This window comes from Solanum lycopersicum, chromosome 3 (assembly GCF_036512215.1).
Source record: "Solanum lycopersicum chromosome 3, SLM_r2.1".
In the NCBI taxonomy this organism is placed as follows: Eukaryota; Viridiplantae; Streptophyta; class Magnoliopsida; order Solanales; family Solanaceae; genus Solanum; species Solanum lycopersicum.
This window is the reverse complement of record NC_090802.1, coordinates 842,822-870,778: the sequence shown is the minus strand read 5'-3', so window position 1 is coordinate 870,778 and position 27,957 is coordinate 842,822. Positions and strand designations below refer to the sequence as shown.

At 43.6% G+C, this 27,957-nt stretch overlaps 1 protein-coding gene and 1 pseudogene across 4 annotated transcripts; both read right to left on the bottom strand.

Annotated features, from left to right (window-relative positions):
• Positions 1-100: 100 nt before the first annotated feature.
• LOC101249793 (plastoglobule-localized metallopeptidase 48, chloroplastic) lies at positions 101-3,330 on the bottom strand. 4 transcript variants are annotated; one of them, XM_004233949.5, is made up of 9 exons: positions 2,942-3,330; positions 2,813-2,870; positions 2,654-2,721; positions 2,298-2,477; positions 1,864-1,960; positions 962-1,071; positions 728-861; positions 464-646; positions 101-366 (listed from the first exon to the last, which is right to left on the bottom strand). In XM_004233949.5, the coding sequence occupies exons 1-8, from the start codon at positions 3,101-3,103 to the stop codon at positions 511-513; spliced, it is 945 nt and encodes a 314-aa protein (XP_004233997.1). In that variant the 5' UTR covers positions 3,104-3,330; the 3' UTR covers positions 101-366; positions 464-510. The 4 variants fall into 4 exon arrangements, with proteins under 4 accessions (XP_004233997.1, XP_010317385.1, XP_010317387.1 ...); XM_010319083.4 differs by having other exon boundaries at positions 101-394; positions 2,942-3,235; XM_010319085.4 differs by lacking the exons at positions 2,654-2,721; positions 2,813-2,870 and having other exon boundaries at positions 2,942-3,239.
• A 13,198-nt stretch (positions 3,331-16,528) lies between these two features.
• LOC138347332 (uncharacterized) lies at positions 16,529-25,299 on the bottom strand (annotated as a pseudogene).
• Between the last annotated feature and the right edge of the window lie 2,658 nt (positions 25,300-27,957).

Genomic DNA, 27,957 nt, shown 5'->3' with positions numbered 1-27,957 from the left:
TGTTGCCAAACAGCTGGATTTGAACCCTATAATACCGCAACAGTGCATGCTAGGATATGCACAAAAGAGACTACAAAAAACCTTCTAAAACAATGCAGACTTGGAAGATTTAGAATACACTATGTTTGATATGAGAGTGTGGAGTGAAATATACATTTATCTTAACACATACTAAGTACTTGATTTTCACACATATATATACATATACATAATGTTCAAGCTGATAGTTGTAAGTTGTGATTCTACTGAACCACTCTAGATTTACTGTAAACCTTTCACAAGAGGCACTTTTTCCTGGTTTATATCCACATGCCTAGCCAAAGTAGAGGCTCCTCCAGCCTTTACTAACAACTCACTGAATCCAATCTGAGATTTTAAGAAGAATAGATAGTACCTATAACATTTACAGAAAACTTTGAATTCTTTAGACATTAGTGCATAAAGAGTAAACCATATACTATACCTGTATATTTACATGTATTCAGCTCCAATGTTCATTCTCATGAAGCGCTAAACTTTTTGCACAGGATTCACCTGTATTGCACGCTGAAGAAGTGACCTATACTCTTGACTTCTTGACCATTCATCAATCTCGCGTGCACGTAAAACAGGGAGTGGATGTGAAAGTTGCCTTGTTTGAGCATTTCTAAAAGAGAACTTGTTGAACTTAAAAAGAGTTACAAAAATAAGAAGATTGCAAGCCAAACTACGAGAGATTGATATTTACCTAATATACCATCCGACTGGGCTTGATGATGCTTTGTCATAAGAGCGAGCCTGCTCTAAGAACGCATCCACATTCAGTTGGTCCGATAGAGATGGGCAGCCGCCAGCTAATTTCATTAGCACTGAAACAACCACCTCTTGTGGGAGCATGACAAAAGAAAAAGAAATTCATGCATAAGATTTTCTGAAGTTGTTAATGCCCTTAAACTGAATTTACTATTCGGGATTCATCTACCTTTGGATCTTGAGCAACAAGAAGAGCTGCACGATCACAGGTGAGTTCCGCTGCTCGAAGCCAGCGTAAGAGCTGTTCTTCTAGTCTTTGAGCAATCAAACTGCCAACACCTGTGGGTAAAAAGATTTCGAAATCAATTGTAACTGAAATATGCCCCTCTTTTTGCTTGCACAAATGCATACTGGCAGCAATTAATGCACTATCTGAGTTTACCCCTTGTACTTTAGACAGCTGCCCATAGCATCATAACGGAGAACCCCTTTCGAGGTACAAGAAGAGTACGAAAGAAAGGAGGTTGGTCTTCGAGTCGAATTCCTTACAAGCATTAAGATGAAGTGTACTATGTTGTTTAGCATCAACTTTTGGGCAAAAATGACGTCGGAATGTAGCATAAACTCTAACGCCCTTAAACCATAAATATTTTGTAGCATAAACTTTTGGGCAAACAAAGTCTCACATATTTGTTTAGTTTTGAATCATCAATCTGAACAACTATCTTTTTGTTCACCATGGTTACACGAGACCATTAGGATGTCGATTAAAATATCAATATGCCAAACGAAAGATGCTTTTAAATAGAAAACATAAGGGCAAAAACTTTGCAACAACACTTACCTGCTATGTAATATTTTACATTTTCTTATATACGATATACAATTTGCAATGCAAAGAGACTCTAGACAGATTCACGTTGAAACACTTCTATAAGTATCGTACAATTTTAAATATTCTAGGAATATTTGTTGCTGATAATCAATATAAATTGACTTATGATATCTATTGTTCAACTTCTGCATCGCAACCCTTTTGACTGTTAATTTACCAGAAGTGGCTGGATTATCTGCTACTTCCATGTTCATTTCACCATTTATGTGTTATGCAAAGTAGAATGTAAGCCATACCAGGAACAGTGTAGGCCCCAAGAGTGAGAACATTAGCAAATGTCAACCACACACCATGATCACATTTCAGATGACCTAACTCATGAGCCAAGACAGCCTGGAAAGAATAACAAAGACCGTAAAAGAGGAAAATCAAACGCATGCAGCAAAAAATGTTAAAGACGAGAAAATTAATGCTTAAACCTGAGCTTGATAACCCAAGTTAGCTAAGAATAATTTGATGCACGAAAAAAAAAAACACAGGTCGAAGTAGGTTATGCTCTTCAATTAATGCTTAAGCCTTCCATAGGGATAGATACACTAAGAAAAATTTCCAAGCATATCATTCTTCTTGCAGTAGCTAAACTTATACATGCCTTTGTTCGGAATCGCATACAAGAACCACAAGCAGATACTAACAGCACTCATTTGAAAGTTAAATACAAAATGTATACCTGCAATTCGTTTCGACTGAGCAGCTCCACAAGGCTTGTATGAACTACTACAAAAGGCTTTTTACCACTGACAGCCAGGGTATATGCATTGGGTACAGGACTTTGACGTATATACAAGTCAGGAGCCTCAATATTGAGTATTCTAGAAGCCTCAACCATTAAGTAATGAAGTTCAGGTAGCTGAAAGACATACTAAATCAGTTAGATGAGTGAAGATCTGTCTAACCTCTTAATTTTTTAACACCAGGATGCACTATGGATGTTACTAGGTAAATTTTCATTATTTCAATAGATAATTCGACTAGAAAAGTAATTAAGCATCTAGTGACCTAACAGTCAGATGCAAAATGAATAACCTGATCTTCGGAAACAAGAACTGACGTCCCTATGTTTTCCAGAAGCATAATCTGCTCTGAAACAGTCCCTGCAATATAAGACAGCAAAATTAGTGGTTGTTGTAATACTAATACCCCATTTGCACACTAGGGAAGTAAGACAAGTCATCATTGAGTTACCTAGTAAGGCTTTGCCAATGTCTTTGAGACCAGGTATGGCTCTCAAAAGCAACGTATTCTGTGAAGGGCAATTAATACATGATTTTTGAACATCTAAGCAGCAGGAGGAAAAAGGGGAAGAAGAATGACCTGTCTGTCAAGAGGATGCCTAAAATCGTCTGCATCAAGATCACGAAACGGGAGGGAGGCTGCTCGACATACAAAAAGGCTCAATCTTTGCTTCCGAAATCCAGTAATCGGAGGTTTTATCTTACAGCTGAGAACCGATGGAGAGAAGCAGAGTGAAGCCATTGAACAAGAAGATGAAGAGACTTGTTTTGTTGCTCACCACACACCTACTCTACTCTTGCTCACACCAATTTTTTCTTAATATCTCAATTCATTTGTTTTTGTTTGGCTCCTCATATGAATTGGCCTCACTTGTTCTCAACCAAAAATGATTAATTTGACAAAAATTAATAATGGTAGAAATGAACTTCCATTGATTTTTTTTATTTAAAAAAAATCATTTTTAGTCTATCTTATATGCAATGATGGAGGCTAGGGGCTTGTATAAAACCTCTTCGAGGTCAAATACGCTGGTTACGACTAGGGGTGCTCTCGAGTCGTGACATATAAGCTATATGAAACGGTGCCTTGAAAATAATTTAAAGTAATTTAGAATTACGATATTTGAAATTGAAGAAGTTTGAAAATTAATTAAATCGTGGATGGTCAAAGTTGGGTATCAACACTACATAATATTAGAACATAAAACTATAACTTGTGTGACTATTATTCTATATAAATAAAGACATAACAAGATAAAAGAAACAACACAAATTAAGAAGCTCACCAAAGATGATGGTGGACTATAGCACACGAAAATCAGCAGAATGGGGGATTTACGTGCTCTGGGCTCGTTTGAGTTTGAAAATGGGCCGTTTTGACCATGGTGACCAACCCTATCCATAGATAAGTTATAAAGGGACGTTCGTGTAAATTTTTGGAAAAACGCTCTCGGAAATATGAATGACTAAAGAAGATGGTGTACTATATAGCACACAAAAATCGGCAAAATGGAGGTTTACGTGCTCTGAGCTCATTTGACCTTGAAAATGGGCTGTTTTGGCCATGGTGACCAATGGGCTCCGTAGATAAGGTCTTAACGGACGTCCGTGTAATTTTTGGCAAAAAAGCTCTCGGAAATTCTGTTGACCAAAGAAAATGGTGGACTATAGCACACAAAAAAGGTAAAATGGGGATTTACGTGCTCTGGCTCGTTGAGTTTGAAAATGGACAGTGTTGGTTGTGGTGACCAACCAGATCCATAGACAAGATCTTAACGGACGTCCACGTAATTTTTTGGGGAAAAAAGCTCTCAGAAATCAGGATGACTTCTAAATGGGGGCATGCGATTCAGAGCTTGTTTGACCTTGAAAATGGGTTGGACTGACCGTGATGCCAACCGGCTGCATAGACAAGGTCTTAAAGGGCCTCCACAAAAAAAATTGGCATTTTTGACGTCGGAATCCGGATCACCCAAAAAATGGTTTGCTATAGCACACGAAAATCATCTAAATAGGGGGGTATGCGCGCTTTGGGGCTCGTTTAACCTTGAAAATGGGTTGGACTGTCCATGAGGTCCAACCGGATGCATAGCCAAGGTCTATACGGACGTCCACAAAATTTTGGCATTTATTACGTCGGAATCCGGATCACCCAAAAAATGGTTTGCTATAATAGTACACGAAAATCATCTAAATGGTGGGTATGCGCTTCAGGGCTCGTTTGACCTTGAAAATGGGTCGGACTGGCCGTGAGGGACAATCGACTACATAGACAAGGTCTTGACGGACGTCCACAAAAAAGTTTGGCGTTTTTGACGCGGGAATCCGGATAACCCAAAAAATGGTTTGCTATAGCACACGAAAATCGTTGAGATGGCGGTATGCGCGCTTCGGGGCTTGTTTGACCATTAAAATGGGTCGGAATGGCCGTGAAGTCCAACCGGAAGCATAACCAAGAACTTGAAGAACGTTCACAAAATTTTTTGGCATTTTTGACATCAGAATCCGGATCACCCAAAAAATGGTTTGCTATAGCACACGAAAATCGTCTAAATGGGGGGTATGCGATTCAGAGCTTGTTTGACCTTGAAAATGGGTTGGAATGGCCTTGGTGGCCAACCGGCTGCATAAACAAGGTCTTAAAAGGCCTCCACAATTTTTTTGGAATTTTTGACGTCTGAATTCGGATCACCCAAAAAATTGTTTGCTATAGCACAAGAAAATTATCAAAATGGGGGTATGCGCGCTTCAGGGCTCGTTTGACCTTGAAAATTGGATGGACTGGCCGTGATGGACAATTGGATGCATAGCCAAGTTCTTGGCGGACATCCAATAATTTTTTTGGCATTTTTGACGTCGGAATCCGGATCATCCAAAAAATGGTTTGCTATTGCACACGAAAATCATTGAAATGGGGGTATGCTTGCTTTGGAGCTCGTTTGACCTTCAAAATGGGTCGGACTGGCCGTGAGGGCTAACCGCTACATAGCCAAGGTCTTGAAGAATATCCTCAACAAAGTTTGGCATTTTTGACGCCGAAATACGGATAACCCGAAAAATGGTTTGCAATAGCACATGAAAATCGTCGAAATGGAGATATGCACACTTCGGGGCTTGTTTGACCTTTAAAATAGGTCAGAATGGCCGTGAAGTCCAACCAGATGCATAGCCAAGGTCTTGACAGGTGTCCACAAAATTTTTTGGCATTTTTGATGTCGGAATTCGGATCACCCGAAAAATGGTTTGCTATAGCACACGAAAATAATCTAAATGGAGGGTATGCGCGCTTCGGGGCTTGTTTGACCTTTAAAATGGGTCGGACTGGCCGTGATGTCCAACCGACTGCACATTCAAGGTCTTGAAGGACCTCCCAAAATTTTTTTGGCATTTTTTACATCAGAATCCGAATCACCCAAAAAATTGTTTGCTATGGCACACAAAAATCGTTGAAATGGGGGGTATGCGCGCTTTAGGTTTCATTTGACCTTGAAAATGGTTCAGAGTGGAAGTGATGGTCAAGTGGCAACATATACAAGGTCTTGACGGACGTCAACAAAATATTTTGGAATTTTTGACGTCAGAATCCGGATCAACCAAAAAATGGTTTGCTATAGCACACGAAAATCGTCGAAATGGGGTATATGTTCGCTTCGAGGCTAGTTTGATCTTCAAAATGGTTTTGACTGTCCGTGAGACCCAATCGGCTGCATAGACAAAGTCTTGACGGACATCCACAAAAAAGTTTGGCATTTTTGACGTCAGAATATAGATCACCCAAAAAATGATTTGCTATTGCACACGAAAATCTTCGAAATGGGGTAGGCTCGCTTCGGGGCTTGTTTGACCTTCAAAATGGGTCGTACTGGTCGTGAGGGAAAACCGGCTGCATAGCCAAGGTCTTGACAGAAGTCCACCAAAAAGTTTGGCATTTTTGACGTCGGAATCCGGATAACCCAAAAAATGATTTGTTATAGCACACGAAAATAATCTAAATGGGGGGTATGTGCGCTTCGGGGCTCGTTTGACCTTGAAAATGGGTCGGACTGGCTGTGAAGGCCAACTGGATGCATAGACAAAGTCTTGACGGACGTCCACAAAATTTTTTGGAATTTTTGAGGCCGAAACCCGGATCACCCTAAAAATGGTTTGCTATATAGTACACGAAAATTTTCTAAATAGGGGGGGGGGGGTATGCACGCTTCGGAGCTTGTTTGACCTTGAAAATGGGTCGGACTGGCTATGAGGTTCAACCGGATGCATAGACAAGGTCTATACGGACGTTCACAAAAACTTTTGGCATTTTTTACGTTGGAATCCGGATCACCCAAAAAATGGTTTGCTATAGCACACGAAAACGTCGAAATAGGGGTATGCACGCTTCAAGGCTCGTTTGATCTTTAAAATGGGTTGGACTGGCCGTGATGGCCAACTGGATGCATACCCAAAGTATTCATGGACGTCCACAAAAAAATTTGGAACTTTTGACGTCTGAATCCGAATCACCCAAAAAATGGTTCGCTATACCACACGAAAATCGTCAAAAGGGGGGGGGGGGTATGCTCGCTTCGTTGCTCGTTTGACCTTCAAAAAAGATTGAACTGGCCATGAGGGCCAACTATCTGCATAGCCAAGGTCCAGACGGACGTCCACAAAATTTTTTGGCATTTTTGACGTTTGAATCTGGATAACCGAAAAAATATTTTGCTATAGCACACGAAAATCGTCGAGATGGGGTAATGCACGCTTCGGGGCTTGTTTGACATTTAAAATAGGTCAGAATGGACGTGAAGGCTAATCAGATGCATAGCCAAGGTCTTGACGAACGTCCACAAAAAAGTTTGACATTTTTGACGTCGGAATCCAGATCACCCAAAAAATTGTTTGCTATAGCACATGAAAATCGTCGAAATTGGGTTATGCTTGCTTCAGGGCTTGTTTGACCTTCAAAATGGGTCGTGAGGGAAAACCGGCTACATAGCCAAGGTCTTGAAAAACATCCACAAAAAAGTTTGGCATTTTTGACATCGGAATCCGGATAACCCAAAAAATGATTTGTTATAGCACACAAAAATAATCTAAATGGGGATATGTGCACTTCGGGGCTCATATGACCTTGAAAATGGGTCGTACTGGCTCTGAAGGCCAACTGGATGCATAGACAAGGTCTTGACGGACGTCCAAAGTTTTTTTTTGGAATTTTTGAGGCCGAAACCCGGATCACCCTAAAAATGGTTTGCTATATAGAACACGAAAATTGTCTAAATAGGGGGTATGCGCGCTTCGGAGCTTGTTTGACCTTGAAAATGGGTCAGACTGGCCATAAGGTCCAACCGGATGTATAGACAAGGTCTATACGGACGTTCACAAAAATTTTTGGCACTTTTTACGTTGGAATCCGGATCACCAAAAAAATGGTTTGCTATAGCACACGAAAATCGTCGAAATAGGGGTATGCACGCTTCAAGGCTCGTTTGATCTTTAAAATGGGTCGGACTGGCCGTGATGGCCAACTGGATGCATACCCAAGGTCTTGATGGACGTCCACAAAAAAATTTGGAATTTTTGACGTCTGAATCTGAATCACCCAAAAAAGGTTCGCTATAGCACACGAAAATCATCGAAATGGGGGGTATGCTCGCTTCGGGGCTCGTTTGACCTTCAAAAAAGATCGGACTGGGCATGAGGGCCAACTATCTGCATAACCAAGGTCTAGACAGACGTCCACAAAATATTTTGGCATTTTTGACGTCTGACTCCGGACAACCGAAAAAATAATTTGCTAAAGCACACGAAAATCGTCGAGATGGGGGTATGCATGCTTCGAGGCTTGTTTGACATTTAAAATAGGTCGAAATGGACGTGAAGGCCAATCAGATGCATAGCCATGGTCTTGACGGACGTCCACAAAAAAGTTTGGCATTTTTGATGTCGGAATCCAGATCACCCAAAAAATTGTTTGCTATAGCACACGAAAATCGTCGAAATTGGGGTATGCTTGCATCGGGGCTCTGTTTGACCTTGAAAATGAGTTGGATTGGCCGTGATGACCAACTGGATGCATAGACAAGGTATTGACGGACGTCCACAAAATTTTTTAGAATTTTTGACGTCTTAATCCGGATCACCCAAAAAATGGTTTTCTATAGCACACGAAAATCATCAAAATGAGGGTTATGCGCGCTTCAGGCTCGTTTGACCTTCAAAATGGGTCGGACTGGCCTTGAGGGCCAACAGGTTGCATAGACAAGGTCTTGGCAGACGTCCACAAAAAAATTTGGCCTTTTTGACGTCGGAATCTGGAAAACCCAAAAAATGGTTTGCTAAAGCACACGAAAATCATCGAAATGAGGGGTATACTCGCTTCAGAGCTCGTTTGACCTTCAAAATGGGTCGGACTGGACGTGATAGCCAACTGGCGGCATAGACAAGGTATTGAGGGACGTCCCCAAAAAATTTGGCATTTTTGACATCGGAATCCGTATCACCAAAAAAATGGTTTGCTATATCACACAAAAATCATCGAAATTAGGGGTATGCTCGATTCGGGGCTCGTTTGACCTTCAAAATGGGTCGGACATGCCGTGAGGGCCAACTGGATGCATAGACAAGGTCTTGACGGATGTCCACAAAAAAATTGGCATTTTTGACGTCGGAATTCGAATCACCCAAAAAATGGTTTGCTATAGCACATGAAAATCGTCAAAATGAGGGGTATGCTCGCTTCGGGGCTCGTTTGACCTTCAAAATGGGTCGGACGTGCCGTAAGGGCCAACCATCTGCATTGACAAGATCTTGACGGACATCCACAAATAAATTTGGCATTTTTGACGTCGGAATTTGGATCACCCAAAAAATTGTTTGCTATGGCACACGAAAATTATCGAAATAACACGTATTCTCGCTTCGGGGCTCGTTTGACCTTCCAAATGGGTCGGACGGGCCGTGATTGCCAACCGGATTCATAGACAAGGTCTTGACGGACGTCAACAAAAAAAATTGGCATTTTTGACGTCGGAATCTGGATCACCCAAAAAATAGTTTGCTATAGCACACGAAAATAGTCGAAATGAGGGGTATGCTTGCTTCGAGGCTCATTTGACCTTCCAAATGGGTCAGACGGGCCGTGATGGCCAACCGGATGCATAAACAAGGTTTTGACGGACGTCCACAAAAAAATTTGGCATTTTTGACGTTGGAATCTGGATCACCCAAAAAATGGTTTGCTATAGCACACGAAAATCGTCGAAATGAGGGGTATGCTCGCTTCGGGGCTCATTTGACCTTCCAAATTGGTCGGACGGGCCGTGATTGCCAACCGGATGCATAGACAAGGTCTTGATGGACGTCCACAAAAAAATTTGGCATTTTTGACGTCGCAACCCGGATCACCCAAAAAATGGTTTCCTATAGCACACGAAAATCGTCAAAATGACGGGTATGCTCGCTTTGGGGCTCGTTTGACCTTTCAAATGGGTTGTACGGGCCGTTATTGCCAACCGGATGCATAGACAAGGTCGTGACGGACGTCCACAAAAAAATTTGGAATTTTTGACGTCAGAATCCGGATCACCCATAAAATGCTGTGCTATAGCACACGAAAATCGTCGAAATGAGGGGTATGCTCGCTTCAGGGCTTGTTTGACCTTCCAAATGGGTCGGACGGGCCGTGATGGAAAATCGGATGCATAGACAAGGTCTTGACGGACGTCCACAAAAAAATTTGGCATTTTTAACGTTGGAATCCGGATCACCCAAAAAATGGTTTGCTATAGCACACGAAAATCGTCGAATGGAGGGGTATGCTTGCTTCGGGGCTCATTTGACCTTCCAAATGGGTCTCACGGGCCGTGATTGCAAACCGGATGCATAGACAAGGTCTTGACGGACGTCCACAAAAAAATTTGGCATTTTTGACGTCGGAATCCGGATCACCCAATAAATGGTGTGCTATAGCACACGAAAATCATCGAAATGAGGGGTATGCTCGCTTCGGGGCTCATTTGACCTTCCAAATTGGTCGGACGGGCCGTGATGGCCAACAGGATGCATAGAAAAGGTCTTGATGGACGTCCACAAAAATTTGGCATTTTTGACGACAGAATCTGGATCACCCAAAAAATGGTTTGCTATAGCACACGAAAATCGTCGAAATGAGGGCTATGCACGCTTCGAGGCTCGTTTGAACTTCCAAATGGGTCGGACGGGCCGTGATGGCCAACCAGATGCATAGACAAGGTCTTGACAGACGTTCACAAAATTTTTTTGCATTTTTGACTTTGGAATTTGGATCACCCAAAAAATGGATTGCTATAGCACACGAAAATCGTCGAAATGAGGGGTATGCTCGTTTCGGGGCTCGTTTGACCTTCCAAATGAGTCGGACAAGCCGTGATGGCTAACCGTATGCATAGATAAGGTCTTGAAGGACGTCCATAAAAAAATTTGGCATGTTTGACGTTGGAATCTGGATCACCCAAAAAATGGTTTGCTATAGCACACGAAAATCGTCGAAATGAGGGGTATGCTCACTTCGGGGCTCGTTTGACCTTCCAAATGGGTTGGATAAGCCGTGATGGCCAACCGTATGTATAGACAAGGTCTTGACGGATGTCCACAATTTTTTTTTGCATTTTTGACGTCGGAATCTGGATCACCCAAAAAATTGTTTGCTATAGCACACGAAAATCATCGAAATGAGGGGTATGCTCGCTTCGGGGCTTGTTTGACCTTCCAAATGGGTCGGACAAGCTGTGATGGTCAACCGTATGCATAGAGAAGGTCATGACGGACGTCCACGAAAAAATGTGGCACTTTTACGTCGGAATCCGGATCACCCAAAAAATGGTTTCCTATGGCACACGAAAATTATCGAAATAAGAGGTATTCTTGCTTCGGGGCTCGTTTGACCTTCAAAATGGGTCGGACGGGCCGTGATTGCCAACCGGATGCATAGACAAGGTCGTGACGGACGTCCACAAAAAAATTTGGCATTTTTGACGTCGGAATCCGGATCACCCATAAAATGGTGTGCTATAGTACACGAAAATCGTCGAAATGAGCGGTATGCTCACTTCAGGGCTTGTTTGACCTTCCAAATGGGTCGGACGGGCCGTGATGGAAAACCGGATGCATAGACAAGGTCTTAACGGACGTCCACAAAAAAATTTGGCATTTTTGACGTCGGAATCCGGATCACCCAAAAAATCGTGTGCTATAGCACACGAAAATCGTCAAAATGAGGGGTATGCTCGCTTCAGGGCTCGTTTGACCTTCCAAATGGGTCACACGGGCCGTGATGGCCAACCGTATGCATAGATAAGGTCTTGACGGACGTCCATGAAAAATTTGGCATTTTTGACGTCGGAATTTGGATCACCCAGAAAATCGTGTGCTATAGCACACGAAAATCGTCGAAATGACGGGTATGCTCACTTCAGGGCTCGTTTGACCTTCCAAATGGGTCGGACAAGCCGGGATGGCCAAGCGTATGCATAGACAAGGTTTTGACGGACGTCCACAAAAAAATTAGGCATTTTTGACGTTGGAATCCGGATCACCCAAAAAATCGTGTGCTATAGCACACGAAAATCGTCGAAATGAGGGGTATGCTTGCTTCAGGGCTCGTTTGACCTTCCAAATGGGTCACACGGGCCGTGATGGCCAACCGTATGCATAGATAAGGTCTTGACGGACGTCCATGAAAAAATTTGGCATTTTTGACGTCGGAATTCGGATCACCCAAAAAATCGTGTGCTATAGCACACGAAAATCGTCGAAATGACGGGTATGCTCACTTCAGGGCTCGTTTGACATTCCAAATGGGTCGGACAAGCCGTGATGGCCAACCGTATGCATAGACAAGGTCTTGACGGACGTCCACGAAAAAATTTGGCATTTTTGACGTCGGAATCTGGATCACCCAAAAAATGGTGTGCTATAGCACACGAAAATCATCGAAACGAGGGGTATGCTCGCTTCGGGGCTGATTTGACCTTCCAAATGGGTCGGACGGGCCGTGATGGCCAACTAGATGCATAGACAAGGTCTTGACGGACGTCCACAAAAAAATTTGGCATTTTTGACGTCGGAATCCGGATCACCCAAAAAATCGTGTGCTATAGCAAACGAAAATCGTAGAAATGAGGGGTATACTCTCTTCGGGGCTCGTTTGACCTTCCAAATGGGTCGGACGGGCCATGATGGCCAACCGTATGCATAGACAAGGTCTTGACGGACGTCCACGAAAAAATTTGGCATTTTTGACGTCGGAATCCGGATCACCCAAAAAATGGTGTGCTATAGCACACAAAAATTATCGAAATGAGGAGTATGCTCGCTTCGGGGCTCATTTGACCTTCCAAATGGGTCGGACAAGCCGTGATGGCCAACCGTATGCATAGACAAGGTCTTGACGTACGTTCACGAAAAAATTTGGCATTTTTGACGTCAGAATCCAGATCACCCAAAAAATCATGTGCTATAGCACACGAAAATCGTCGAAATGAGGCGTATGCTCGCTTCGGGGCTCGTTTGACCTTCCAAATGGGCCGGACAAGCCGTGATGGCCAACCGTATGCATAGAAAAGGTCTTGACGGATGTCCACGAAAAAATTTGGCATTTTTGACGTCGGAATCCTGATCACCCAAAAAATGGTGTGCTATAGCACACGAAAAATCGTCGAAATGAGGGGTATGCTCACTTCGGGGCTTGTTTGACCCTCCAAATGGGCCGGACAAGCCGTGATGGCCAACCGTATGCATAGACAAGGTTTTGACGGACGTCCACGAAAAAATTTGGCATTTTTGACGTCGGAATCCGGATCACCCAAAAAATGGTGTGCTATAGCACAAGAAAATCGTCGAAATGAGGCGTATGCTCGCTTCGGGGCTCGTTTGACCCTCCAAATGGGACGGACAAGCCGTGATGGCCAACCGTATGCATAGACAAGGTCTTGACGGACGTCCACGAAAAAATTTGGCATTTTTGACGTCGGAATTCGGATCACCCAAAAAATGGTGTGCTATTGATACGCTCAAACTTACTTCTCAAATGAGAAGTAAAGCGGTCGCGTCAAGTGAATAACCCAACTAGTGAGGTTGGGATTGTTGCCACGAGGAAAATAGTCTAGACTTAACTTCAACTTGTTATTACTATTGTTCGGTTAATGACTTCCTTAGAAAGTAAAAGCATAAAAGGGGGGTTTGTATTTCCTAATGAGCAAAAATAACTAACGAACTTGAAAGAGACACTTAACAGCTTTTAATGTTGAGTTTTAATCAAGTAATCAAAGTAACTAGGGTTTACGTGTTCCCCACATGTTCATAACTTTATAATTCTAACTATAACAATTCTTTCCTAGTATCTTGCATGCAAAGTGATAAGTTATGTATTTCTAAATCCTTGGTCCGGCATCTAGAAAATCTCACTCCGCACCTTGGTCCGGCTACGTGTGTTGCTTTCCTAACCCTTATCCTTACCTCATATTAAGCATCGTATTCGATATTTGACTAAGTTATTACCTCGTACCAATCAATACTAGCCTATTAGATAGTATACACTAAATCTATGTTAATAATTCTTTTCCTATTATCTACCTCCTTGGTCCGGCAAGTAGCATTAAGGCGAGTTCTAACGTTGATCATCCGTTAAAAAGACTTCTAAGCGAAAGAATTATTAATACATGCAAGACACGATTCTAGAATTGTTATTTTAGCTAGGGTTTATCTCATTATTTTCCTATGGTTTCCACAACCCTAGTTATGGAGTTTAGTTCCTCATAGCCATAAACACAATATTCAAATATGGTAAACAAGAATTCATGTACTTACTTCAATGAGAAAGAATAAAGTCCGAAAATTTGCTTGATTAATCACCAAAAATCACTTGTAAGAATCTCTAACAATCAAACACTCAAAACACAAAGTCTAACAATATAATGTTTAATATCACAGAGTCTAACCTCAAAAACGAGGTTTTTCGAACTATTTATAAAAAAATAAAAACCTAATTAAACAAGGATTCTAATTACTGGAAATCTACCAAAACGCGGCTGGGTCGACGGACCATGCGACGAACCGTCGTGGTCATGACGAACCGTCGTGGACTCCGTCATCCCATACTTGGTGCAATTCTTCTGCTGCTTTCATTCCCCTCGATGGCAAGTTTGACGGACCGTCATAAGCACAACGGTCCGTCGAGGGTCTCGTTTCAAAATACTTCAATTCTTGGAATCTGGGTACTGGGATCACTTCTCTGATCTTCACGATGAACCTGCAGGACGGATCGTCATAGCCATGACAGACCGTCACAAGCTTCGTAATCCCACACTTGGTCAGACTTCCCCATATTCTTTCAGCAGCTTCTCTACGCTGCCACCTACGGACCGTCACAGGCACGACGGACCGTCATAAGCCCCGTAGGTGGTCTCTTCTGCATTTTTCGCTCAAAATCTCTGCATTCAGCTTTAGACAGATTTCCTGCAAAACAAAGAGAAACTTATATCAAAATTAGCACAAAAAGGGCTTTCGGACACACTAAACTTAAGGAAAAAGTATTAATTATACCGTGAAACCACGGTATATCAACACCCTCAACTTAAATTTGTTGTTTGTTCTCAAGCGACGCACTATGACTCACTACACAATCTTTGTACAATAGTATTCATGTTTTTATCCTTTGCAATCATTTGGCTATCAATCCCGATTAATCTCATCAAATCTATGCATGCTATCACTATTAGGCTTGAATCTCGTGGGATTCGAACATGACACAGACTCACCACGCACTAACACCTATCCTCTTCAATTTCTCACCGAGATGCTAACAATATCGGTATAGCAACTAGTGTCCTCACTTTAGAACAAAATCCTCATTTTTCACACAATGATTTCAGTTTGAGTATAAGGATTACATTTCAACACTCGCCCTCAGAACAAAGTCACACTCATTCATACCTATTGCCATAAGCTTGCCCTTATTTTCACTGCCTTAAGTTCGCTATACAACCCTTAGGATCACGATAGGACTTTTTTAGCTTGTAACGTAGGCTCAGAGTCAGGTAGGGTATATTTAGGTATACTTTTGTGACTTTTTGCCCTCCTTGACATATCGGCTAAACCTTCCACTTTCTATCACTTTATCTCGCCCAGTTTCTCCTATTCTTTCACCTTGCTGTTTTCCTTCTTTCTTCATTTGTGTAAGTAACTCTTTTCTTTTCTCGTTTGTAATTCTTGAATATTTCTCTCTTTTTTTTTCAAAGAGTTCTTGAGTCACTTTACTTTTGTTCTTTCTCTCTCTTTGTTTTTTTCAACCTCACTTTCCAGAGCATTCCTCAAAATAGCCACCCTCAACTCATGGCTTTGCCATGAGTCAAGGTACACAATACCCAAAGTCGGGTCAGGGCCATAACATAGGTTGTTTATACATTAGCCACCCTCAACTTATGCTTTTGGCATAAGCTGAGGTGCACATGTCCAAGGAGGGACCAGGGCCAACATATTGTTCCCAGAAAAGATCAGTTGGGATGAAAAAGAAAGGTCTAATTTTAAGCTCAAATTATTTGGATCAAAGAAGGATAACTTTCATTTGGTTTCTTTTATTTAGGATAGAAATGGGCTATATTGAATAAGGGCCTATGATCCTTTCCTAATTGTCTGTTACAACTTACTTTTAGCAGGACTAACCAGGCAAGTTCTAGCTCAGTATCAGTAGTGGACTATTCAACTTTCCTCACACTCACTTGACATCTCATCACTATACCAGATTATCAGACACCTAGTTCAACTTGAAGATTTAGGGTAGTGCAATGGTGTAACTCTATTTCATGTTTAGATCCACACAATTATCAGTTACTACGCCTTTTCATGCAACCTTTTCCTGTTTTATTGGGATATCATTTTAGCTATCATGCTTCAGAGTTAAACTATGTACAAAAGATATAACATGCCGGTTCAACAGAAAAAGTAATCAGTCTTTTGGGGAAAAAGAACACAGGCAAGAAAACCCCAAAAGAGGATAGTGAGTTGGGCTACTCAGACTTCACCCTAACACTCACTTTCCATTTACCCCACCCCAACAAAAAAGCATGCAATTTTCCCCAATGCATAAAAAAAAATCTAAAGATTAAAGGGGTAGGTGAAGCAAACCTGTGGCGCATAGCGCCGTCGATCAACAAGCTGGTGGGTCTGGTTTCCCAGAACCCACATCCTCTGCAATCTGCACACCCTCAGTGATTTCCTCCGCAACAACCGCACCGTCAGTAGTGCCTCCTGCTGTCTCTACAGTGCGGGAGCTAGACGCCCCAGCCGCTATCTGCGATGCTCTGATCTGGTGTGCCTCCGCCTCAGCAAGTGAGGCTCTCCTCGCGGCCTCCATCTCTCGGCGCTCCTTCTTCCTTGCTCGCGCCTCATCCTCTGATCGACCCCTCCGCCTCTTGGCACTCTCTCTCGGGGAAGATGGGGGAATGTCTGGAGTAGGAAACAGGGCCTCCAATACAGTATCCTCAGCAGGCTCGACAGACTCCGGCACTCTTGCCTCTAGAATCGTGTCGATGTCTGCACGAAGACTGTCGACTGCAGCCTGAAGAGTCGACACATCTACCGGAGGGGCTGGTCGAGCTAATACTCTCAATTCAAAGGCATCTATGCACTGGTTAACCTCAGCAATCTTCCGCTGCATCTGCCTCTCCATACGCACTTCAGACTCAGCAATAGACTTCTGCATCCACGGCTGGATATGATGCAGAAGAGTGGCCATTTGTGCCTCCAGTTTTTGGACTCGAGCAAGCGGGGCCGGTGTTGGTAGAGGGGCTGTGCTACTACCCAGGATAGACTCGATCGGGGTAGTGTCTGTGGATGCCTGTGTAGCTGTGCGGGCCTGGGCCACCGTATCCGCAAGATCATCAGATAGCGGTGGCAGCTCTTGACGGGGTCCTCGATGTGGGGCAAACTCATTGCCTCGTCTCTGATGAGGCTGACGTAAACGGTACCCGGCGGGGTCCTCAACTGATCTATGTGCCATATGGGCACACCTGCAGACCTGCAAAGGGCAAAGATCATGCACGGAAAAGGATAGGTGGTAGTGACCTTGAATGTCCTCTCGTGCATGACTGCCTGGAGAAGCCATGTATAGTCCACCTCGAAGCCGGCTATCATCGCCGCCATCAGCACTGCTCGATCCCAGGTGACTATGTTATCAGCAACTGTGGGGGAAAGGCAGTGACGAACGAGCAGCCACAAGAACTTTGCAACGAACGTGAGGTTGGCCTTCTTGATGGCCCCCTTCGGCTCCGTGACCCAATCGGCACCCTCTCCGTCGACTGATAAGTGCAGGGCCATCCACCGCTTGGTGGTCTCCCTCAGTGCTGGCTCTCGCAGGAACTGTCCATCCTTCACTATCTGCCAGCGGTAGTCAAACTCGGCAGTGATGGGGGTCCGAGTAGCATCTGCACTCTTGCCGTATAGGAACCGGCGGATGGCGGGCAGGGAAACATCAACCTGCACGCCCCGGACTAGAACCTGCTCCAATGGGGCCTGTTTAGAGGGAGCAGCCCGCCTGTCGATCTGTGATCGGAGAGTCGCTACGTAGGACGCATAGAACTCTCGGACCATCTCCTCGCTGTATCGTCCCAACGGACGGGCTGTCCACTCTAAGCGATGCTTGGTGAATAGGTTGTGGATCTCCGGCATCGATGGGAGACTCCCTGTAAGTAACCACCGCTCCAAAGTGAGTGTCCGAGTCATTACCCCTTTATCAGTAAGGAATTTTGCGTCGGAGTAAACTTGAAACTGGCCTTCAACGCACCACCGATTTGGCTGGTCAGAGGCTGGGGTGGGGACCTGGGCTGGTGAGCCGGATGTGGAGTCTGAACTGTCAGCCTCATCAGACGAGGCCGACGCTGCAGCAGTGGCGGGTGGGGGAACCTCAGCAGATCTTGAAGCTTCCTCGGACCAGGATACTCCTAAGGAGCCAGACGCTCCTTCCTCGTTTGTGGCCGACCCAGAGGGTGTGCCGGTCAGTGTGCGCTCCTCATTAGACTGGGAGGCAGTGACTACGCCGGACGCCACCGTCTTGGGTGTGGCTCTGGGGGCACGTGTAGCACGGGAAGGGGCGGAGGTGCCTGGGGGCATGTATTCAGGGTCCCGCTCATCATCAGAGCCGATGACCATGTGGGCAGACGAGGCGACAGACTTAGATCGCCCGCGTGCATAAGTGCGGTGTTGCTTGGGTGCCATAGTCGATAGTACCTGTAAAGGGGCAATATTAGTATGAGTAGTGGCAAGTAAGACAGGCAAGCTCATATGACATTAAACTTTGAAAATAGTGTGTTAGTAATTTTGAAACGGTATCACACAACTGGACCGATGACGGCTCGTCGTGACTATGACGGACCGTCATGAGGTCCGTCGTGTTATACTTGGTATATGTATATATAAGGAACCCTGAAGGAGGGGTCTCTGACCATCATGACGGTCAAGCAGGACGGACCGTCGTGAGTACGACGGTCCGTTGTAAGAGTCCGTCGTAGGACACTTAGAAAATGTTGAGAGACCCTTATTAGTGGGGTCTCTGACCCTCATGACGGTCAAGCAGGAAGGACCGTCGTGGGTATGATGGTCCGTCGCAAGAGTCCATCATAGGACACTTAGAAAATGATGGGAGACCCTTAGAAGAGGGGTCTCTGACCATCATGACGGTCGTGCAGGACGGACCGTTGTGAATGTGACGGTCCGTGGTAAGTGTCCGTCGTAGGACACTTAGAAAATTTTTTGGAGACCCTTATCAGAGGGGTCTCTGACCATCATGACGGTCGTGCAGGACGGACCATCGTGAAGACAACGGTCCGTCACAGGCGTCGTTGGGCAGGGTGCTAGGGCTTGTACAACAGACCCTACGATGGTCCGTCGTGTGTGCGACGGGCCGTCATCGGGGTCTCGTTCTGAGTAGCAGTGTTAGAACTGGGGGTACCCTACGCATCCCCGATGAACCTACATGGTTGTGTAGTGTTGTGTACCTATATGTGTCTATCCCAACGACCTAAGAAACTACCAAAGCAAAATCACCTATGCCTAGGGTTATCAACATGGCACATACGAACATTTTGAACCTAGGTTTAGACATAAGCATATAAAGGAAACAGTATACGACTAAGAACTAAGCTAATACCAACTACAAAACCAAAATGCAAGAGAAATGAGTATAAATTTAAAGACACATACCTTGGAAATGGAGAAAACACAAGTGGAGAATGATTCAGGTGGCAAGGTAGATACCAATAGCAGCAGCACCCACTAGTAGATAATAATGATAAGGTTTGGGGAGATTGTGGGAGTAATGATCAGTGGGGGAAGTGTGGAAGTTGAAAAGAGAGGGGAGATGAGAGGAAGTTGGAAGTAATGGGGTGGAATATGGAGGGGTGGGGAGTATAAAAGGTCAAATTTTGAAAAGGGGTCCAGCCGGGTCGGGTCAGGTAAATTTCATTAATCGCGTGACGGTTCCCCGACGACGGTCCGTCGCACTTGCAAAGCCCCATCGTAGGTTCCGTCGTGTGTGCCCTAATTTCAAAAATGATAGAAATACGTACCTGGTGTGACGGATGCATACGACGGTCCGTTTCATGCGCAACGGTCCGTCGTTGTATCCATCAGTGGCTACTGCGGAGTAGTTTTCTGCAGAATTTCCTGGTGATGTGCCTGCAAATTTAAAACCCATTTATAGAAAAAATGCTACCATTATTAAAAAGACGATAAGTATTGGGTTGCCTCCCAACAAGCGCCAGATTTAATGTCGCGGCACGACTGGGGCCACTTGATTACTCAGACTTCATCAAGATGGTATGCCTCAATCACTTCATTCGCCGATTCAACATGCCCTAGATAGATTTTTATGCGCTGTCCATTTACCTTGAACCGCACACCCTCCTTAGTTTCCAACTCAACTTCTCCATGAGGGAATAGTTGGGTAACCGTGTAAGGACCAGTTCATTTGGACTTGAGTTCGCCTGGAAACAAGCGCAATCTGGAATTGAATAGAAGCACTAAATCCCCGACCATAAACTCTCGTTTTTCAATTTTGTTGTCATGATACTTCTTCATCTTTTCTTTATATAGGGCTGAGCTTTCATAGGCTTTCAAGCGAAATTCATCAAGTTCATTCAACCCATTTAACCGTTGCTCTGCAGCTTCGCTCCAATCCAATTTTAACTTCTTCATAGCCCGCATGGCTTTATGTTCTAACTCAACTGAAAGATGACAAGCTTTCCCATATACAAGTTGGTATGGAGACATACCTATGGGAGTCTTATAAGTTGTCCGGTATGCCCAAAGAGCATCATCAAGCCTCCTTGACCAATCTGTTCTACTAGCATTCACTGTTTTGGACAATATCTGTTTGATCTCCCGATTCGATACCTCAACTTGCCCACTAGTTTGAGGGTGGTAAGGAGTGGCCACATTATGGCGAACACCGTATTTCTCCAATAACCCCTTGAACAATCTGTTGCAGAAGTGGGAACCCCCATCACTAATAATGGCCCTTGGAGTGCCAAAACGGGAGAATATATTCTTTTTCGAGAATGCAGTGACACTCTTCCCTTCATTGTTTGTGAGAGCTATGGCTTCGACCTATTTAGATACATAATCAACTGCTACAAGAATGTACTTCATCCCATGAGAACTCACGAAAGGGCCCATAAAGTCAATACCCCACACATAAAATAACTCAATCACAAGAATGGGGTTTAGAGGGAGCTCTTGCTTTCTTGAAATACCACCATCTCGTTGACATTTGTCACATAATTTAGCAAACCCATGAGCATCTTGATGAAGAGTTGGCCAATAGTAACCACATTGCAATATCTTGTGAGCGGTTCGGATACCACTGTGATGTCCGCCAACAGGTGAAGAATGGCATGCCTCCAATACACTCAACATTTCACATTCTAGCACACAACGCCGAATAAGCCCGTCGGCACAACTCCTATACAAGTATGGTTCATCCCAAAAGAACTTCTTCACATCGTACATGAACTTTTTCCTTTGATGAAAGAAAAAGTCTGATGGAACAATATCACTAGCCAGGTAGTTCGCAAAATCTGCGAACCATGGAATCAAGTCTTGTGAAGCAGCCAATACATGTTCATCGGGGAAAGTATCATCAATGTCAGTCTTATCCCCTAACTCTCTCATAGCTTCATCCTCTAGACGGGACAAATGATCAGCAACTTGATTTTCAGTCCCTTTTCTATCCAGCACTTCAAAGTCAAATTCTTGCAGCAGTAATACCCAACGAATCAGCCTTGGTTTCGCATCCTTTTTCGCCATCAAATATCTCAATGCTGAATGGTCAGTATGCACTATAACTCTAGTACCTAGCAAATAGGAGCGAAATTTCTCAAAAGCAAAGACTACTGCGAGGAGTTCTTGCTCAGTCACTGTGTAGTTCTTCGAGGCTTCATTTAGGGCTTTACTAGCATAGTAAATTGGGTGAAGGATTTTGTTTCTTCTCTGTCCCAATACTACACCAAGAGCCACCCCACTAGCATCGCACATTACCTCAAATGGATTGTTCCAATCCGGAGAAATAATGATAGGTGCAGACACTAACTTCTCTTTTAGCTCACCGAATGCTTTAAGACAGGATTCATCAAAACAAAATTTACATTCTTTCTCCAGTAATTTGCACAATGGGTGTGCAATCTTTGAAAAGTCTTTGATGAATCTCCGAATGCCCAAGAAAGCTTCTCACACCTTTCACAGAGATCGGCGGGGGAAGTCTCTCTATTACCTCAACTTTAGCTCGATCAACCTCTATGCCCTTTTCTGAAATGCGATGACCCAACACAATACCCTCTTTCACCATGAAATGACACTTTTCCCAGTTTAGTACCAGATTGCAGTCTTGACATCTCTTAAGAACCTCAGATAAATTGGTCAAGCATCGCTCAAATGAATCACCAACCACAGAAAAATCATCCATAAAAACCTCTATAGTATCCTCCACCATGTCAGAAAATATTGACATCATACATCTCTGAAAGGTTGCGGGTGCATTGCACAACCCAAACGGCATTCTTCTGAACGCAAAAGTCCCATATGGACAAGTGAAAGTGGTTTTCTCTTGATCTTCTGGTGCGATAGAAATCTGATTATACCCCGAATACCCATCAAGAAAACAATACCACCCTTTTCCGGCAAGTCTATCCAACATCTGATCCATGAAGGGCATAGGAAAATGGTCTTTTTCAGTCCATGAGTTCAGTTTACGGTAATCCATACACACCCTCCATCCAGTAATCGGTCTCATTGGAACAAGTTCGTTCTTTTCGTTGGGGACCACAGTCATTCCCCCTTTTTTAGGTACACACTGAACTGGGCATACCCAACTACTATCGGCGATTGGATAGATTACTCCAGCATCCAACCACTTGATAATTTCCTTCTTCACAACCTCTTGCATAGGAGGATTCAAGCGTCTCTGGTGCTCAATACTCGGCTTATGATCAGGCATGAGTTGGATTTTATGAGAGCAAATACCAGGAGGGATCCCAATAATGTCCGCAATGGTCCACCCAATAGCTCTTTTGAACTTTTTTAGTACCTTCACCAAACTCTGAACCTGTTGTTCATCTAGGTCTGATGCAATGATTACCGACAAAGTGTCACCATTTCCTAAGAATTCATACCTAAGATAAGGTGGGAGAGCTTTTAATTCAACTTTTGGAGCTTCCTTTATAGATGGTTTAGCGGGTGGGGACTCGCGATTCTTCATATCAAGCTCAAATTTCTTCGGTTTAAACCGAACATCACCTCAGTCAAGATCCGCGACTAATGACTCATACTCTTCAATGCAATCGCTATCAAAGTTCATTATCACTGCCGCTAATGCTTCGACACCTAGACGTTCTTCTACGTGTGTCTCAAAGGTCTCACCCATGTTGTAGGATATAGCAGATGCCTATTGGAGCTCACCACTCTGCCTCATGGACCTACAAATATTAAAGGTCACTTCCTCACTGTTCAACCGAAATTTCATCTGCCTCTTTTCCATGTCTACTAAGGCTCTTCCCGTAGCTAGGAATGGCCTCCCAAGGATAATAGGCACTTCAAAATCAACCTCACAATCAAGAATAACAAAATCGGATGGAAAGATGAATGACTCCACTTTTACTAGCACATCGTGGAGTATCCCTATAGGTCGTTTTACTGTTCGATCAGCCATCAGTAGCCGCATCGCAGTGGGATTTGGGTCACCCAAACCAACTTCTTGTAAATCGAGAGGGGCATGAGATTTATGCTTGCCCCCATATCACATAATGCTTTCACAAAATGTAATAGCCCGATTGTACAAGGAATAGTAAACGCGCCCGGATCTTCTTTCTTTTGGACCAGAGATCTTGTAGCAATAGCACTACAATGCTGCATTCTATCATCATCCTCAAAAGTGACCGATCTTTTCTTTGTAACCAGATCTTTCATAAATTTGGCGTAACTGGGCATTTGTTCTAAAGCTTCTACCAAAGGGACATTGATAGAAAGTTGCTTCAACATTATTATAAAACGCCGGTATTTACCATCCTCGGTCTTTTTCACTAATCTCTGAGGAAATGGGGGTGGTGGCCTAGGCATAGGAGTTACCTTTTTAGGCACTTCAGCATCTTTTGCAGTGTTATCCTCTAATTCAGCATCAACTTCTATCACTTTATCAGATTCTATTGTCACCTTATTCTCATCAGATGGCATAGGTGGATCAATGGTTTGCTTACCACCGCGAGTAGTAATTGCCATACAATGTCCATCATTTTTCGGATTTTGGACAGTGTTGCTAGGAAGAGTGCCCGGTTGCCGTGTGTTCACAGTTGCAGATAATTGGGCCAATTGTAACTCAAGTTGCTTAATTGATATTGCATGGGTATCAACTTTTTGCCCAATGCCCGCTAGATCATTCCTCAACTCTTTATTTTGGTCATCACTAGCATCGAACCTCCTCATCATTTTATGCAACATATCCTCAACTCGCGACATACTACCTCCACCATCCCTAGGAGTAACTTCACAATTTTGAGGAGGAACATAAGGTCCATTTCTGTCGTTTCTGTTACCATAGCTACCCCTGTTAAAGTTGTTGTCGCGATTGTAGTTTCCATCTCGGACATAATGACCCTCACGATTGTAGTTACCATAGTTCCGACCTTGGTTCCCTTGACCTTGGCGCCAATTTTCCTGATTAGAGCCTTGGGCACTTGGTCGGAAACCCCCCATCTATTCATTTACTGCATAGGAATCCTCCTCATAATAACACTCATCGATTGGAGGTGGTGGTTTAGCCAAGTAGTTGACTGCATTAACCTTTTCTGCACCCCCAGTGACATGTTTTAGTACCAACCCAAGCTCAGTTCTCATCTGAGCCATTTCTTCCCGAATATCATTTGTGGCTGGGTTGTGAGTGGATTGCACTGCGAAGGTGTTTCTCCCTATATCGGACTTCCTAGTACTCCAAGCTTTGTTGTTACGGGAGATTTTCTCTAATTTCTCAGCAATCTCAGCATAAGGGCATTCTCCATAAGATCCACCTGCTATAGTGTCCAACACCGCTTTATTGTTATCATCCTGTCCCCTATAGAAGTATTCCTTTAGTGACTCATCATCAATACGGTGATTTGGGACACTTCTCAAGAATTAGGTGAATCTATCCCAAGAACTACTAACTTACTCTCTTGGTAGTGCCACAAAGTTATTCACCCTGTCTTTGTGGTTTAATTTCTTGGAGACCGGATAGTAGCGTGCTAAGAAGACATCCCGTAGTTGGTTCCAAGTGAAAATGGAGTTGTATGGGAGCTCAGTAAACCACATAGCAGCCTCTCCCGTCAGTGAGAGAGGAAACACTCTGAGACCTATTACATCTAGATCCAAATCAGGCCTCCCCACACAACTTTTACACACTGCCCTTACTTTAGTTATATGGGCATGTGGATCCTCAGAAGGTAGCCCTGAAAACAAACCTCTGGCAGTGAGCATTTGCATCAGACTACTAGTTACCACAAAAGTGTGGCCTGTGGGTAGAGGAGGCAAAACAAGTGGCCCATCCGAATCTGCTATGTTATCATAGCCTCTGTAGTATGCTTGGGGCCGTGGAGCGGGATTCTGTCCCCTCTGTTGATGTTCACCCGGAGCATCGGGTAACATCTGACCATGAACATCAGCCGGAGCTGGGATGTTCTGGTTTGGATCCTCATCATTGATTCCCAAATTACGATTCATGTTTCGCAGTGTACGTTCTAGCTCGTGATCGTAGGGGAAAACCGGTTCTCTTCCTCTTCGTGTATTTGACATACGAGGATAGTTCTGAAAAGAAATCAAAAACAATAAAACAAAGTAAAATCAAGAAAATATCAACTAAACTATAGTAAGAAGTTCAAGTTAATCTAAAAGCTAAATTCCCCGGCAGCGGCGCCAAAATTTGATACGCTCAAACTTACTTCTCAAATGAGAAGTAAAGCGGTCGCGTCAAGTAAATAACCCAACTAGTGTGGTTGGGATCGTTCCCACGAGGAAAATGGTCTAGACTTAACCAACTTGTTATTACTATTGTTCGGTTAATGACTTCCTTAGAAAGTAAAAGCATAAAAGGGGGTTTGTATTTCCTAATGAGCAAAAATAACTAACGAACTTGAAAGAGACACTTAACAACTTTTAATGTTGAGTTTTAATCAAGTAATCAAAGTAACTAGGGTTTACGTGTTCCCCACAGGTTCATAACTTGATAATTCTAACTATAACAATTCTTTCCTAGTATCTTGCATGCAAAGTGATAAGTTATGTATTTCTAAATCCTTGGTCCGGCATCTAGAAAATCTCACTCCGCACCTTGGTCCGGCTACGTGTGTTGCTTTCCTAACCCTTATCCTTACCTCATATTAAGCATCGTATTCGATATTTGACTAAGTTATTACCTCGTACCAATCAATACTAGCCTATTAGATAGTATACACTAAATCTATGTTAATAATTCTTTTCCTATTATCTACCTCCTTGGTCCGGCAAGTAGCATTAAGGCGAGTTCTAACGTTGATCATCCGTTAAAAAGACTTCTAAGCGAAAGAATTATTAATACATGCAAGACACGATTCTAGAATTGTTATTTTAGCTAGGGTTTATCTCATTATTTACCTATGGTTCCCACAACCCTAGTTATGGAGTTTAGTTCCTCATAGCCATAAACACAATATTCAAATATGGTAAACAAGAATTCATGTACTTACTTCAATGAGAAAGAATAAAGTCCGAAAATTTGCTTGATTAATCACGAAAAATCACTTGTAAGAATCTCTAACAATCAAACACTCAAAACACAAAGTCTAACAATATAATGTTTAGTATCACAAAGTCTAACCTCAAAAACGAGGTTTTTCGAACTATTTATAAAAAAATAAAAACCTAATTAAACAAGGATTCTAATTACTGGAAATCTGCCAAAACGCGGCTGGGTCAACGGACCACGCAACGGACCGCCGTGGTCATGACGAACCGTCGTGGACTCCATCGTCCCATACTTGGTGCAATTCTTCTGCTGCTTTCATTCCCCTCAACGGCAAGTGTGACGGACCGTCATAAGCACAACGGTCCGTCGAGGGTATCGTTTCAAAATACTTCAACTCTTGGAATCTGGGTACTGGGATCACTTCTCTGATCTTCACGACTAACCTGCAGGACGGACCGTCATAGCCATGACGGACCGTCACAAGCTTCGTAATCCCACACTTGGTCAGACTTCCCCATCTTCCTCCAGTAGCTTCTCTACGCTGCCACCTACGGACCGTCACAGGCACGACAGACCGTCATAAGCCCCGTAGGTGGTCTCTTCTGCATTTTTCGCTCAAAATCTCCGCATTCAGCTTTGAACAGATTTCCTGGAAAACAAAGAGAAACTTATATCAAAATTAGCACAAAAAGGGCTTTCGGACACACTAAACTTAAGGAAAAAGTATTAATTATACCGTGAAACCACGGTATATCAGCTATAGCACACGAAAATCGTCGAAATGAGGCGTATGCTCACTTCGGGGCTCGTTTGACCCTCCAAATGGGCCGGACAAGCCATGATGGCCAACCGTATGCATAGACAAGGTCTTGACGAACGTCCACGAAAAATTTGGCATTTTTGACGTCGGAATCTGGATCACCCAAAAAATGGTGTGCTATAGCACACGAAAATCGTCGAAATGAGGCGTATGCTCGCTTCGGGGTTCGTTTGACCCTCCAAATAGGCCGAACAAGCCGTGATAGCCAACCGTATGCATAGACAACGTCTTGACAGACGTCCACGAAAACATTTGGAATTATTAACGTCGAAATCCGGATCACCCAAAAAATGGTGTGCTATAGCACACGAAAATCATCGAAATGAGGCGTATGCTTGCTTCGGGGCTCGTTTGACCCTCCAAATGGACTGGAAAAGCCGTGATGTCCAACTGTATGCATAGACACGGTCTTGACGGACGTCCATGAAAAAATTTGGCATTTTTGACGTCGGAATCCGGACCACCCAAAAGATGGTGAGCTATAGCACACGAAAATCGTCGAAATGAGGCGTATGCTCGC

Excerpts from the sequence above, each read along its gene's own strand:
- LOC101249793 (XM_004233949.5), bottom strand. The coding sequence starts at position 3,103 with ATGGCTTCACTCTGCTTCTCTCCATCGGTTCTCAGCTGTAAGATAAAA. Across the intron at positions 2,478-2,653 it reads TTCTTGTTTCCGAAGATCAG|CTACCTGAACTTCATTACTT; the intron begins GTTATTCATTTT and ends TATGTCTTTCAG. Across the intron at positions 1,961-2,297 it reads TCAGTCGAAACGAATTGCAG|GCTGTCTTGGCTCATGAGTT; the intron begins GTATACATTTTG and ends TATTCTTTCCAG.